This window comes from Lachnellula hyalina (assembly GCF_007821495.1).
Source record: "Lachnellula hyalina strain CBS 185.66 chromosome Unknown contig00018, whole genome shotgun sequence".
Taxonomy (NCBI): domain Eukaryota; kingdom Fungi; phylum Ascomycota; class Leotiomycetes; order Helotiales; family Lachnaceae; genus Lachnellula; species Lachnellula hyalina.
Genome location: NW_022157132.1, coordinates 1 through 14,350, shown reverse-complemented (window position 1 = coordinate 14,350; position 14,350 = coordinate 1). Strand labels below are relative to the sequence as shown.

Genomic DNA, 14,350 nt, shown 5'->3' with positions numbered 1-14,350 from the left:
TCTCATATGACAGCATCGACTTGTCTCCGAGACAGTAAAATCTGTTCATCTCTGACTGCGCGTTTGTATGGCGTTTTCATCAGTTGTCTCCTCTGGAGCCATGCAGAAGTGGCCAGACTTTTTACTCCAAACAATCAAGAAATGGGTTTACTTTTGATCGTCCTTTCTTTTCCGGTCTGTCGGGTTCCTTACTTGCAGAATGACATAGCGGTAAAGCACTAGACTGGTCACGATGGCAATATAAATTCCGTTGGATGGGTACGCAGGTCGCAGGGCTGATCATCGTATGGTACATTGGTACCTATCTAAAGTCACCAGTGCAAGGGATCCTCCGCTTTACCAACAGACCTCGCTCGAATCAAGGAGCTTCATCCTCGACGGTTAATCGCAGTTCGTCGTATAAATGTAGCCACCCGCCCCCTGCTGTGTAGCTTTCTTAGACGTCTCGGACACCAACTCTAGTCCTGGTAACAGATCTTGTTTCCAGAATCTTCAAGACATCGTTGGTCCAACCACTGTGTGCAAGGGCTCATTCGATCGATAGCGGGCTTTTTGTTATTGGTTCCAAATAGCGGCGCTCTGCGATTCGATGTTGGGGGTTTGAGACCGGGGTACGTAATGTAAACGTATTTTGCTCTTTTTGGAAAAACAAACTATATCCCCAGAGATTACCAAAAGGACAAACCTCGAAACTATGGAAGGTGCTAGCTCTGCAACCTACCTACTTGACCTTGGCGTGCTGCAGCGCATATTATAATTCGTGTTCGGTCCTTCATATGAGACGTGCGCTTTTCCTATCATATCCTCCCCCAAGTCTCCCTCTTCCACGCCCTACTTGCTCATCCATCTGCCCAACTGCACCTTGCTCTTTTTTTCCCAAGGCCCCATGTTCCTATGACGACTCTGGCTGCAAATGGCTGTAATAGTTTGCAGCGTTGGCTTTGCATCTCCACTAGCTTCACTTGTCTCAAGCCCTGATATTTGCTTTTTCACTTTTTGCCGAAGTCACTCGGTACCGTCGTACATGAGCTGTGATGCCACCGCTGGAGACAGCACACACTGGCGGCCCTATATTTCTTTCGGGTGATCGACGTTACTTCTTCAAATGCATATTTCCAAATGCATTATTCCGAAACAGTGTTGAGTCTAGTTGCCGTGTTGCATGGATCAATGGGGGTGGTGCAAACGCAGCAACCTTTTACTACTCATTTCCTATTATTTTGATAGTTCAACTGCCACCTCACTACCTCACACCAACTTCTACAGGCCGTTCTTGAGCAAGAGATCTACCTATAAGAACTCCATCGAGCAACTGCTTCCTGCAAAACATAACGCCATATCCGTACCTACCCCACCACTGTTTCTCCTCAACATACCAAGCTTTACAAAACTCTATATCTATCTCATCGAAAGTCCATTTTTCAAGAACATGTCTTACTCAAGCTATAGTTCTGGTGCTACAACTTGGCAAGATAAGCTCGAAGGTAAAGAAGCTTCCCATATATTCAACCCCTGTGCTGACAATTAGAATCAGAAAAGTGCCGTGAAGCACAAATCCATCCGCCTGTCTTCCAGATTGTATCTGATAGACGTGGTATGGCAATCCTTCCTCCAAAACCACCCAGAAACGGCCAATTGGCTAATATTCGAATCAGGGGGCCGCACAGCATGGTCTAGCACGGTCACTGTCCAAGGACAACATATCTCCGCTCGATATTGGTATGATGGACAATATGTACACAATGCGAAGGAGGATGCTGCGGAGGTTGCCTTGAAGCATCTGAACGGATCGACTCCAAGCTCCCCTTCGCAGAGTCGAGCGGGATGGTAAAGAGCCCAGGAAACTGGTTTTCACGGCGAATTCTGAAACACAGATGTTGGCCTGTAGGATATAAGGGTTGGAGGGCTCGCCATATGTATGGTATTGGCATGGGTTTGGCGCAATGTGTATGTCTTCGGCGTCGGATATTGCTAGGTCTTCACAGGACAGCGAAAAGCGCTGGGAACGATGACAGATTTCATTCGAAATGTAAAGGTTTTTTTTGGGCAACGTCTTGCAGATGGGACAGAAAAGTTCTAGATTCTGATTACTACTTTGTCTTCTTATACAGCTACAGAGATTACCGTATATAGTACCAGTATACTGATACTATTAGAGTTTTCGCGGTCAGGAAGCTCGAGCATTTGGAAATGACTGGAAAAGTTTGAGATATAGGAGGCTTTGCAGACTTCGTTTACGATGTTGTTATGTGGTAGAGATAGATGACTCCGGGACACGCACAAGATGTAAGGTGGTACAGAGATCCCCACCAACCCCACATCCCGGTCTCTGTACCTCCGTACTTGTACCGATCTACCTTGAAATTCCCCTGATAGTTAACGGGGCTCCCTAATTTAATCACCACACAGGCCATAACACAACGAAATCATATCTGAATGATACAGAATCTAAGAGTGTATTAAAAAGAACTATTATTTATCCTTTGGGTATTTTATTGGACTTTGCGGATTTTTCCAAAGGTTCTCAAATTGCTTGTGAAAAGGGGCCTTCGCCTGATTGGGCTTTGTGACGGCGCTTGCCTTGTCAGGCCCTGAACTCACTAGTTCGGGAATTTTGCCTTCGTCTCCGAACGACATTGAAGAGTCAACCAACAAGCACCATCGCCATGCCTCCACGATTGAACTTCCATGGCGCCAGCCGGTCCCTTGCGATACGGTCAAGGCCTTCAGTTGCCCTACGCCAACCCGGAATTGCACAGGTCATCGCGCGGAGAGGCTATACGGAGAAAGAGGAACAGCCACCAGGTGGCCCCAATCAAAGTGGTCTTCCACCTGTGAGTGAGGAGGCAGGAGACTATGGCAAAGTGAAGGGGGAAACACAGCCAGATGTAGGACAAGGGACACCTGTGCAAGAAGTACGTATGGAAGCTCTGCTGCTCTGCTGCAGCTGCAAATCATACCATGACGTATCTGCAAGAAATCTTCTACTGACTACCATCTACAGATCCTCAAGCGCGACCAAGAGGGCAAGGACAATGCTCCTGACGTGATTAAGGAGGAGATAGGTGGGGCCAAAGCCTCCGCAGAGACAATGACCTTCGAGAACCTGCTTGCATTGGGCCAGATGGAGAACATCTCAAACGGTGGCCTAGCATCAGATCCCGTAACCACCATTGGCCATAAATACGGTTTGCCTGAGCTGCCATTGCCACCTACTAGCAACCTTCATTACCGATACGACCCAGTCATTAATCAAGTTACGAATCTCTTGATGAAGCATGGCAAGCTGAGCGCTGCCCAAAGGGTAGGCTCGTCAGTTTCTCCTTATTTTCATTCTGCGCTGCCTGACTACGTTCCTACGCAGACCCTTTTGAACTCATATACTAACCAACTTGCCTTGATAATAGAACATGGCATTCATTCTAAACTACCTCCGCACAGCTCCTCCCCCTACGCCTAATCCAATTCGTCCTCTCCTTCCCGGTTCTCCCCATCCCTCACACTTACCTCTCAACCCCATCGGCTACCTCACTCTCGCCATCGATTCCATCGCCCCCCTGATCCGCATCCGCTCGCAAAAGGGCGCCGCCGGAGGTGGTGCCGCGTTACAGATCCCCGTCCCCTTGGGCTTACGGCAAAGGAGACGGCAGGCTGTAGAATGGATCCTAGACTCGGCAAACAAGAAGAAATCACGAGGCAGCGGAAAGGACCAATTTGCTCAACGCTTTGCCGAGGAAATCATCAGTGTTGTAGAGGGCAAGAGTAATGTTTGGGAGCGGAGGAATTTGGTACACAAGAACGGAACGTCAGCGAGAGCGAATTTAGCCATTATGCAGAGGAGGAGGAGATGATAGCGATGGGCAGTTTTGATGAGTGTAAAATATTGTTTGTACTGAGATATAAAACGTAAAAGCTCGGGAGTATCACGTCTTTGCAGCCTCGTATATTGTTCGTGCATATGTGCTGAAGTCAGAATACCCGCGCGAACTTCGACAAATGCAGGGTTATTGGGTAAAGATAAGAAAAGGCTGCATATCACACTGCGTCTTTATGCAGTTGTCTATCCATTTATCCACATACTTTCCGTCAAAGCCGTTTAGTTGGAGGCACGTGGAGCCAAACGCCTACTACAGTCCAAGGATATGTCATAAACTACTTCGCATTACCGATGTTGTACAGCTATCTGGTGGAAATGACACATCACTAATGCAACTACATCTATAGGTACATTGAAAACGTACCACATCTCTCAAAGAGCTTACAAAATGAGCAAGTAAGTTGTAAGCATGCGTCTTCTAGATTTACGAAGTACAGATCTACGAATCATACTTTTGCCGAGCCCCAGAAAACTACGAGGAAAAGGTCTTGCTTTGCTTTGTCCGGAACAGTACTGCGATCACGATTCGAGGTCATGGACCCAAGCAGCTTGTATTTGCTGCTGTCAGCTTTGCAGGAGTTCCTTGTCCAGCTGGGCCAAGGCTCTTGGTATGCATAGCCATTGCTTCGGAATGAAAGTACTGAGGTAAGCTTTGGGATGTTCGCAGCATCGCGATAAGGGGAACGTATTTCGAAGTCTTGGCGGGTGTGCTGCGCCTCGAGGTGGAGTTCGTCATGCATAGCGGAATAGCGGGTGTGATTTTGGGGATCCATCATCGGTGTTTGAACTGAGGTGTGTTTTGAATTTGGATGATTCGAGGTCTTTGAATGGTTGTTTGCTAAGCTTATCTTTGTGGGTGGTGGTCAATATCAAAGGGAGAGGGGTACTTTTGTGGGTTGGAATGTACGTCTGAGTTTCAAGGAGAGCTCTGAGGGCGTTCCTCGAGAGGCTGGCTCTCCCCAGAAGACCTCGAGATCAACGCCTGAGAGGAGGAACCTAGCGGCTTCCTGCGGGTTTTGCGGGGGAGGAGGGGCTTGTGAAGAGGGGCTTGTGAGCTTGTGCTTGTGAGGAGGGGCTCGATGGAAGGGGATAGGATGAAGGCCACACGGGGAGAGGCAAAGTGTGGCTTCAGCCTTCAGCAAGCATATCGCCAAGATGTTGATGATGAAGCTTGAATAGCGTGTAAAGCGATGGGAAGCTCTGGCAATGTCCACCCCATGCAAGATGGACCGCCAAGATGAACGCCAGTAGAAAGCAGCGCGGTTTTGATTAGACTTGAGTCGTGTGATGGCCAGTCTTGCTCTTACTAAGGAGTTTCCATGACTGTTGTAACCCGAGCAGTAAGAAAACCCATGAGGCCAGGACTCCACCAGCCAGCTCCAAAGAAAAAAAGGGAGCAAATTGACAGAAGGAGAAATGCTGACGGTAAGTAGTTGGCTAGAGAAAAACCAGGAGAAGAATTTGGCATGATAGGGGCTCAGTCAGACATCTCCTCCGTATTGTACAGTAGACGCTGGGTATTCTTTCGTATGGAATACTACGCGTAGTATGGTGTAGTATGCGTATGCGTGCCCAATATCCACTTGAGGCCATGCCGAGGGCTTGATATCCCTGAACTCGGGTGCATCCGCGAGTTCTAAAGACAGTCGCTAGAGCGTCCCAGTGGGGCGGGCGGCGAGGCAGGCACTACGGTACGGTACTCTACTCGTACATATCTCCAACACCAGCCCAGCTCGCAATCAACCTCACGTTCAATCTCTCAACCCTCGAATTGATCATTCGTAGCACAGTAGCAGAGCACCACTTTGCAACTCCTTTGTCCCGCAGACATCGTGCCTCCTCGAAGGCAAATAAGGCGCGCCTGTCTCCCGCCACCGAACGAACTGTGCACTGCAGCTTTCACGTCGCAAGAGCAAAGGATTGTAGCCTCTCTCTCACCACTTCGAAACCTTAACAAATCCAACCGCAAAGCTTTTACGCAACGTGGCCAGTACAATCAATCTCGACTGTTCAAACATAAACGCAAATCCGCTATCTCTGATTCATACACATATTAGCCTCTTCGTCAAAGCAGGATTTGCAGCCCTGTTGACCTCTTTCTAGTAGCACCACTGTCCACAAGCACCAAGCAACGCGGATGTGCAATGATCTGAGTCGATTCCGAAGACTGCTACCTCTCCAACCACAATGCATCATTTTGAACTAGACTGTCTCCCAGGAAAGTTCATTAACGGATAGCAAGGACGTCTCCAGAGCATTCGCCCTGCCTTATATTCGACATACCAACACTCTCTCTTGGCATCATCATTACCTAGCTTCCGAGAGAGCACAACAGCGTCTGCCAAGAGGGTACGGAGAACACAGAACAGCCAGCAACTGCAACAATGGCGAAAAATATGTCATTGGAGTCTGTGTTGGACGAGGAGCGCAAAGATGTTCTAGCACTATTGGAAGGGAAATCAGGCCTGCACACTAAAAAACCTGCCAGTTCGGCAGGGTCAGGAAGAGCCCCGTCGCCCTATAACCCACGATCGCCTGTACGGAGCATGCTAGACATTGCTGAAGATCCAGCAGTGTCCAAGCATTCACCACTGGGAAGCTCCAAAAGCAGACCTGCCCGTGTCCCAGTCCGAAGCATGCTGGACATCAGCAGTCCACCACCAACACCAGCTGTTACAACGGTGAGCGCCTCAACGTCACCCACACAGTTGACCCATCAATCCCACCACGCGAACACCCAGCATCGACAGCATAGGAGCTCATCTGATGCTGCATCACACCCAGCAGAGTTTGGTCCCCGGACTAACGTCTTGGGACCTGCAAAGCCGGGCCCTAGTGCGGCCTATCAATTCTCTGGGTATCTGCCAAGCAATCCCGGCGGGCCGGTCGCACCGAAGCGAAATACACAAGCTGGAAAGAAGGCGTCAATTCCCAATGCAATGGCAGAGGTTGTCAGAGGGGGGGAAATCACTGGTGGATTTGGTGCACGCGACAGTGGCCGCAATCATTCGATTGCTAGTACAGGCATCGGCACATCAAAATCTAGATCCCCCCATAACCGAGTTGGAGGGCGCTCCAGTTCACCACACTTAAGCCCGGAGCTTTCGAAATTGAAGCTAGATGATGGGAGGACCTTTGATATGAACAGTGCGTACAGACGGCTGTCAGATGCTAATTTAGCTTTATCTGGTGGCAGGCTATCTTCATTAAGTGGGAAAGGTCGCAGACGGACGAACAGTGGAGATGCTATTGATCCGCTCAACGGTGGTAGGCTGGAGAAGGATTATACCGGGGATGATGCTCTCGCTGATAGCAGCGACGAGGACGAACATAGCTCAGACGAAGAGCGCACTCGGGGAAGGAAGAAGACCGTGAAGCGTCAAAATGGTGAAAGTTCAGAAGATCACCCTGAGGCCAAGACCCTGGGGATGGGTCGCGCAAAGGGGCCGAGGACAGCTCTGAGTTTGATGGCGGCCGCTGAAGAAGAGCGTACGTATAACCAAAACCTGTGCAAGGAATTCAAGCTTACGAAACCTACAGGCCAGCAGATTGCGGCCCAAGAAAAGTACAAAGTTCGGTCACTCTTCGAACCTCAAATCACGGTCACAGGACCCTCAGGGACCAAGCTGAAGTCAAGCAAGTCAGGCGTTCATCCCAACACCAGCTTCGATGAACCCTCCGGCTTGAACACTCCTGTAGATTCAGACGTCGAAGCAGATCTAACTGACATCAAACAAGCACAAAAACTCGCCATCAATATGACACATATTGTCTCTACTCCTGTAACTAGTCGTTGCGTCCGTACGATCTACCGTGGTGATTTTGGAAAGATGCAGAGAGAAGCTCAGGACAATCAACGACGAATTAGAAAGTACTTGTGTGCTACCGATCTCAGCGATGAGGCGGCTCACGCAATGGAATGGACCATCGGGACAGTACTCAGAGATGGAGACACATTACTCGCAGTCTACTGCGTTGACGAAGAGATTGGGATTGGCGAGGGGACTATTGGAGATGATACACTTATGAAAGAGCAAGCAATAGCCGTGGCCGCATCGACAAAACCTTCAGGCTCGACACCTGTGATGCCTCCAGTTGCTCACCCTAGTCCCCTGGGATCAAATTTCAGACTTGATTCCACCAGTACAAATACTAGCGCGAGTCCGATGGGAAGAGAAAGGGGCAAAGCGGAGGCCGAACGGTATCGGGCTGTACAGGACATCACGGATCGAGTCTCGAAGCTGCTGAGGAAAACGCAATTGCAGGTGAAGGTGGTGATTGAAGTTATCCATTGCAAGAGTCCCGGCCATTTGATTACGGAAATCATCGATTACATCACACCTACACTTGTGATTCTGGGGAGTCGCGGTAGGAACGCTCTCAAAGGGTAAGTCACTCGAAATACGATGGGCGTGGGCAAATGCTAACATTGCAATAGTGTCATCCTTGGCTCCTTCTCCAATTACCTCGTTACGAAATCCTCGGTCCCGGTCATGGTAGCTCGGAAGAAGCTTAGAAAGCACGCGAAGAGCAAATACAAGCCGCCCTCCAACATGCGCCTTGCCAACAATCTCAGTAGTCCAAACACTCAAGTGAGGACTCTAGATAGGGCCAGAATTGACTGATGGGCGTCTTGTCGTAGCAACAACAAGGTAGCCCTGCCCGCCAAATAATAGTCGAGGATTTTCTTTGGTGCAAAAGGGAGCGATGCATTTTCAGTTCTTTATACATATAAACAAGCATACATATTCACACAGCGGGAGGGCAAAACTACAAAACAGAGGCAGAAGGACGATAAAACCTCATATGTGTTTTTCGTGGCGTTTGTAGGTTAGGCGTTCTCAAGATCGAGCGGGGGTTTTCGTACGCGGATTGTGGGAGTTGGGAAGTGCAGCGCGCTGTTTGCTGGCGTCTGGGGGTTGGGTTCAGGTAGATCCTGATCAAATCAAATATACCACTCTTTTATTTTTAATTCTAGCTTCAATCTTACTTGAGAGATGAGAGAAATGCAACGTGGTTTGATGAAAACGAAGCCATGTATTGGAATTGCTTGTAAGAGTTTATGCTGATGGCGTATTTGATTTGCTTTTTCTGGTTTGTACAGCTCAACCTGAGTCATTCCAAGTTGTGCATGAAGGTATGCAAAGCCGGTATGTAGGTAGCGGTTAGGTAGGTAGGCAGCGTAGCCTGTCATACCTGAGAGGAGTTTAATATATATGATACCCTGATAAACGGCGTACTCTTGTTGGCTCGACGCTGGTGGTGGTCGATGTTACACGACCTACCCATCCACCCAGGCAAGCCCAGCAGGTCAAGGCTGAAGTCATCACCGCTCAGAATAGATATGCCCTTTTAGAGGGGTGAAAGAAATCCTTCTTGGGCAGATGGTTAGAGGCCAGAGTTGAAATGCGCGTATGTCTTATGATGCCGCATTCCGTCAGTCCGGGCCTTGTGTCACTGCAAACTGGTTGAAAGCACCTGACATCGCGTTGAAGGGAAAGGGCAACCGCGCCGCAGGGGTGTTTGGGCAGGGATGTTTAGGCAGGCGAGGCAGGGACACCACCAATAATGTATTACAGAGTATCGTATCTACGTACTCAGCTACGAAGTACTGACAAGAAAAAGCAAGAAGCAAGAAGCATGAAGCATGAAGCATGAAGCAAACATCATACGGCATCGCATACGTAACCTGTACTATATAATCATTGCTCCTCGTTTGCTCCTCCATTCATAACAAAGCATAGCAAAGCAAAGCAAACCCCACCTCCAGGCATGCATCCTGGATCAACCTCAAACTGTGGAATGGATCTGCTTCCCGCGATTGCTGGCGCCACCGCGTCCGCGTCCCTCACTTGATTTATCTTTCTTCACCGCTTGGCCTCTTCTTCTCTTCTTCTTCTTCTTCCACCAAACTACAGTGCCGGCTACGAGAACGGCTCTACCTTAACTCAAGAAACACGCTTCTTCGCTCTCGTCTAGCTCTTCATCCTACTAAAGGTATCACCGTCTCGGTCCGTGCCGTTCCATTCCATTCTATCGGAAATTCAGGAGCAAAGACCAGAGTAAGTCCTTTCAGACAAATCATCCTTTAGTGTACTCCAACTGCTTTACACTGTCGGATTCTCACCTGTCTGAATTCACTTCGGACGAAATAGCGTTGATCATAACAATACTACTATTCACACATCATTCTATTGTGCATTTCTTACAATACTATTTCTCCCTCATCTTATAAGACATTTACCACTTCAACACTGGCTAACTTTGCTACTCAGTACAGATATGCAAACATCTCCATCCAATTCTACTGCGAACACAAACATCAACAACTAGGGCCAGGTTTCACCGACTCCTGGAGTTTATATTCGCACAATGTCCGGTCAAGGTTATCGTGGTCGTGGTGGTGGCAGAGGGGGAAGTGATCGCGGCGGTGGAGGTTATCGTGGAGGTGGGGATCGGGGTGGCTTCCGTGGAGGAAGAGGTGGCGGAGGTGGAGGAGGAGGAGGATCCGCACCTGCGGTTGTCTTTAGGTAAGAGCCGCAACTCATCTAGTACATTCCAACTAACCCTTAACCTTTCCAAGGGACCCCAATGCACCACTTGCACCACCTGATGGGCAAGTAATGAACATTGAGAATGCCTACATGAAGAATGCCACCGCTGGCGGTCTTCAGCAGGCAATGGCAAAGATGTCCTTGAATGATGGTCAATTCCCGTCCCGACCAGGTCATGGTACCCAAGGCAAGAAGATTGCCGTTTACGCCAACTACTTCAAAGTTGGCGTGCCACAAAACCTGACCCTCACAAGGTACAGCGTGGAAGTGCAACCCGAGGTCAAGGGAAAAAAGCTTGGCCGGGTTTTTCAGCTCCTTCTTGAGTTGCCCGAATTTGCGAGTGCTGGTGGTCTCGCATCAGACCTTCGTTCAATGATTGTTGCCAGAACTCCCCTTGGTATTCAGGACGGACATATTATACAGATACCGTATCTGGCTGAGGGGCAAGACGAACCTCTTGCACGTGCCATCACCTATACGGTCCGGATAATCACACCTCTTTCGTTCAGCATTTCTGACCTCACCGCGTATCTCTCGTCTACAAATCCCAATGCTCCTCCTTTCACCCAGAAAGCAGAAGCCATACAGGTGCTAAACGTACTGTTTGGGCACTATCCGCAGGTACACGATGGAATAGTATCAATTGGTCAAAATAGGCATTTCTCGATCAGTCGCGGGCAAGCGAACGCTCACAACATTACCGTGCTCGGTGGAGGCTTAGAGTCTCTTCGTGGATACTTCCAGAGTGTCAGGCCTGCCACTGGTGGCATTCTGCTTAACGTCAATGTCACACATGGCGTCTTTATCGAGCCACTAAGTCTCGATGTCCTTTATGGGAGACTCGGAAGTGGCAATAAGCTGACTTTGCAGAAGAAACTTAAACTCATCAGAGTGAAAGTTACTCATCTACCAGGAAAGACGCTTAAGAAGACCAACGAAGAAGTGCCTCGCGTCAAGACAATCTTCGGTCTTGCCCACCCTCAAGATGGTCGTGGAGAAGATCATCCACCCAAGATCGCCGATTTCGGTGCAGGTCCCAAGGGAGTTAGTTTCTGGCTTTCCGAAGTCCCCCCTGCTGCTAAAGGTGCTAAACCCCAAGGGAAGAAAGGAGCCGGATCCGCTCTCCCTTCCAACACATACATTACAGTCTTCGACTACTTCCGGAAAAGTAAGTGCTCAGAAATCCATTTACAGTATTCACATTAACGCAAACAGAGTACCCGCAAATCAGGCTGGAAGAGAGAAACCCTGTGGTTAATGTTGGAAACCGTGAACATCCTAGCTATCTCCCTGCTGAGGTTTGTGTTCTCTTGCCTGGCCAAACAATAAAACGCAGATTGAGTCCCGACCAAACCCAGCAAATGATCACATTCGCTTGTCGGAAGCCAAACCAAAATGGGGATTCGATTGTCACTGATGGGAAAGCTGTTCTTGGTCTGAACCCCCAGGCTAATGCCATGACCGTGAGTAGAAATGCCACCCACACTCTAATTGTCTATGGCTAACTTGAGATAGGCGCGTTTTGGTCTTACGATTGGCGCCAGTTTGATTACTGTCGCAGCGCGCGTTTTGGTTCCACCGGCCATCAAATACAAGGATGCTCGTCAGAAGGAGACCAGCGTATTACCGCGCTTTGGTTCCTGGAATATGGCAAACATAAAATTCCACACCGGCAGTCACTTGGGAAAATGGACCTCGATTGTCTTTACATCGACCCGTCGTGGCCCATCCTTTGGCGTTAATCATGTTATGCCCACCATCTCTCGCTTCGGGGAGTTTCTGACTCGTTCTGGCATTAATGCTACAGGAATGATTCCAGTCACTCCACCCGAAATTGGCCTCTCCGATGGAGACGACGTCGGCAATAATGAAAAAATTGGGAACATCATTAGAGCGATGTATGTTGCCAAGGTTAATCCCCGGCCAAATTTCATCCTTTGTGTCATTCCTTACAATGATGTCGCAATATACAACTCGATCAAAAATTACGCTGATACAAAAGCTGGCATTAACACTGTCTGTGTCGTTGCGCCCAAGTTTATGAAAGAGCAGAGACAAGAGCAGTACTTTGGAAACGTTTCTCTAAAGTTCAACCTCAAGGCCGGCGGTATCAACCAGACACTAGATCCAGCCAAGCTAGGAGTCGTCAGTGAAGGAAAGACCATGGTTGTCGGCCTCGATGTCACCCACCCCTCGCCTGGGTCAAAGGACACTGCGCCTAGCATTGCTGGGATTGTGGCAAGTGTCGATAGGGTTCTAGGTCAGTGGCCGGCAGACTTTCGAATTCAAGAATCCCGAAAGGAGACTGTTTCTGGTCTTTATGATATGTTTCTTGGTCGTCTGAATTTATGGGCAAAGAAAAACAAAGGCTCTCTTCCAGAGAACATCATCATGTACAGAGATGGTGTTTCGGAAGGCCAGTACCAGTTGCTTCTTGATCAGGAGCTCCCACAGATTCGCAATGCTTGCCGTCAGAAGTACCCGGCCCAGGCCACCAAATCCGGATTTCCCAAGATATCAATCATCGTCTGCGGGAAGCGTCACCATACGCGCTTCTACCCAACAACAGAAGCTAATGCGGATCGTTCATCGAATTGTGAACCAGGTACTGTGGTTGATCGCGGGGTCACTGAAGTCAACGGGTGGGATTTCTTCATCCAGCCTCATGCTTGCCTACAGGGAACTGCGAGGCCGGGTCATTACTACGTGATTCTTGACGAGATCTTCCGCGGTCGTCAAGTAAAGGCCCCTCTTCAGAACCCGGCTGATTCGTTGGAGGATCTTACCTTCAATATGTGCCATCTCTTCGGGCGTGCGACCAAGGCTGTCAGCTTGTGCCCTCCTGCTTACTATGCTGATCTTCTTTGCACGCGCTTGCGTTGCTACCTCGCAGATCAGTATGACCCGAATGACAGTTCTGCAACTGCGAGTGTTACCAGTAGTGCGACCAACCTATCAACGTTCGACGTTCAGATTCCAGAAAACATGAAGGACTCTATGTTCTACATCTAATTGGTGGGGGGTTTTGCTCTTTGGATACACAACACGGCCTATGGGAAATCTAGCTATTTCATAACATCACAGTCATTATCACAGTAGTCACTGCATCACAGTCATTACATCACAGTCATTACATCACAATACTATACACCATTATTATCGTCTTGAGTTTCATTATCTAGCTCACTTTGTGCCACTTAGATAAGTCATCCTTTCCCCTTTGTCAGCAGCTTGAAAGTTATGCCACGCGGTGTTTAAGACACTGGGACGAATGTCTCAACACAATGAATGGATGGCCCTAGAGCATGCTCAGCAGCATTCCTGCCAAGATAACCCTTACTTGCCGCGTCCGCCCCTTTCCCCAAAAGTCAGAGCGTGCCGACTATTATTGCTTTGCCAATACTACCAACGATGTAGTTAAATACAGCTTCGTCTTCTTCGAGTGAGAGCACAAGTACGTACGGTCCCAGTAACCAGATCTTTGTTTCTCTGGTGCTCTTGCAACCGCTATACATCCGTTGGAAAATAAGTCAAGGCTTAGATCCCACCACTCTGGATCCTTATTTTGATACTTTTTCGATACTTTGTTGTGGGCTTCACGTATCGATCGCTGGGTCTGGTTTATAGGCTGAAGCAAGCATCCCTGAAGAATCAGCGGCTTGGTCTGATGATTATACCTGCTTGTACTCGTAATCGTATCTCCCCAACACAACACAACACAATGCGCCTTCTCACCCTCCTGCTCCTCGCAGCCCCAGTCCTAAGCTGCATAAAATACTCGGGCGTCTACCCAATGTCGGAAACGTCCCCCTTCCGCGCCACGATAACGGACAACAACATAACGACGTGCTGGATCTCGCGGACGTACGCGCAACACGACCGCGACCAGCAGCAGGCAAACCTGGCGCCGGCCAGCCTG

The 14,350-nt window shown here is 49.0% G+C and overlaps 4 protein-coding genes across 4 annotated transcripts; all 4 read left to right on the top strand.

Annotated features, from left to right (window-relative positions):
- Positions 1-1,429: 1,429 nt before the first annotated feature.
- Positions 1,430-1,831, top strand: LHYA1_G001812 (uncharacterized protein; the record flags this gene model as incomplete). Its single annotated transcript, XM_031146791.1, has 2 exons — positions 1,430-1,484; positions 1,626-1,831. 2 exons carry the CDS (start codon positions 1,430-1,432, stop codon positions 1,829-1,831), a joined length of 261 nt encoding a protein of 86 aa, XP_031008204.1.
- An 835-nt stretch (positions 1,832-2,666) lies between these two features.
- RSM7 (37S ribosomal protein, mitochondrial) lies at positions 2,667-3,851 on the top strand (the record flags this gene model as incomplete). The annotated part of the gene is made up of 3 exons (XM_031146790.1): positions 2,667-2,915; positions 3,005-3,304; positions 3,408-3,851. The coding sequence occupies 3 exons, from the start codon at positions 2,667-2,669 to the stop codon at positions 3,849-3,851; spliced, it is 993 nt and encodes a 330-aa protein (XP_031008203.1).
- A 2,410-nt stretch (positions 3,852-6,261) lies between these two features.
- On the top strand, positions 6,262-8,502 carry SPAC167.05 (Uncharacterized protein; the record flags this gene model as incomplete). Its single annotated transcript, XM_031146789.1, has 3 exons — positions 6,262-7,366; positions 7,418-8,264; positions 8,316-8,502. The coding sequence occupies 3 exons, from the start codon at positions 6,262-6,264 to the stop codon at positions 8,500-8,502; spliced, it is 2,139 nt and encodes a 712-aa protein (XP_031008202.1).
- A 1,747-nt stretch (positions 8,503-10,249) lies between these two features.
- Positions 10,250-13,443, top strand: AGO1B (Protein argonaute 1B; the record flags this gene model as incomplete). Its single annotated transcript, XM_031146788.1, has 4 exons — positions 10,250-10,407; positions 10,461-11,599; positions 11,647-11,894; positions 11,947-13,443. 4 exons carry the CDS (start codon positions 10,250-10,252, stop codon positions 13,441-13,443), a joined length of 3,042 nt encoding a protein of 1,013 aa, XP_031008170.1.
- Between the last annotated feature and the right edge of the window lie 907 nt (positions 13,444-14,350).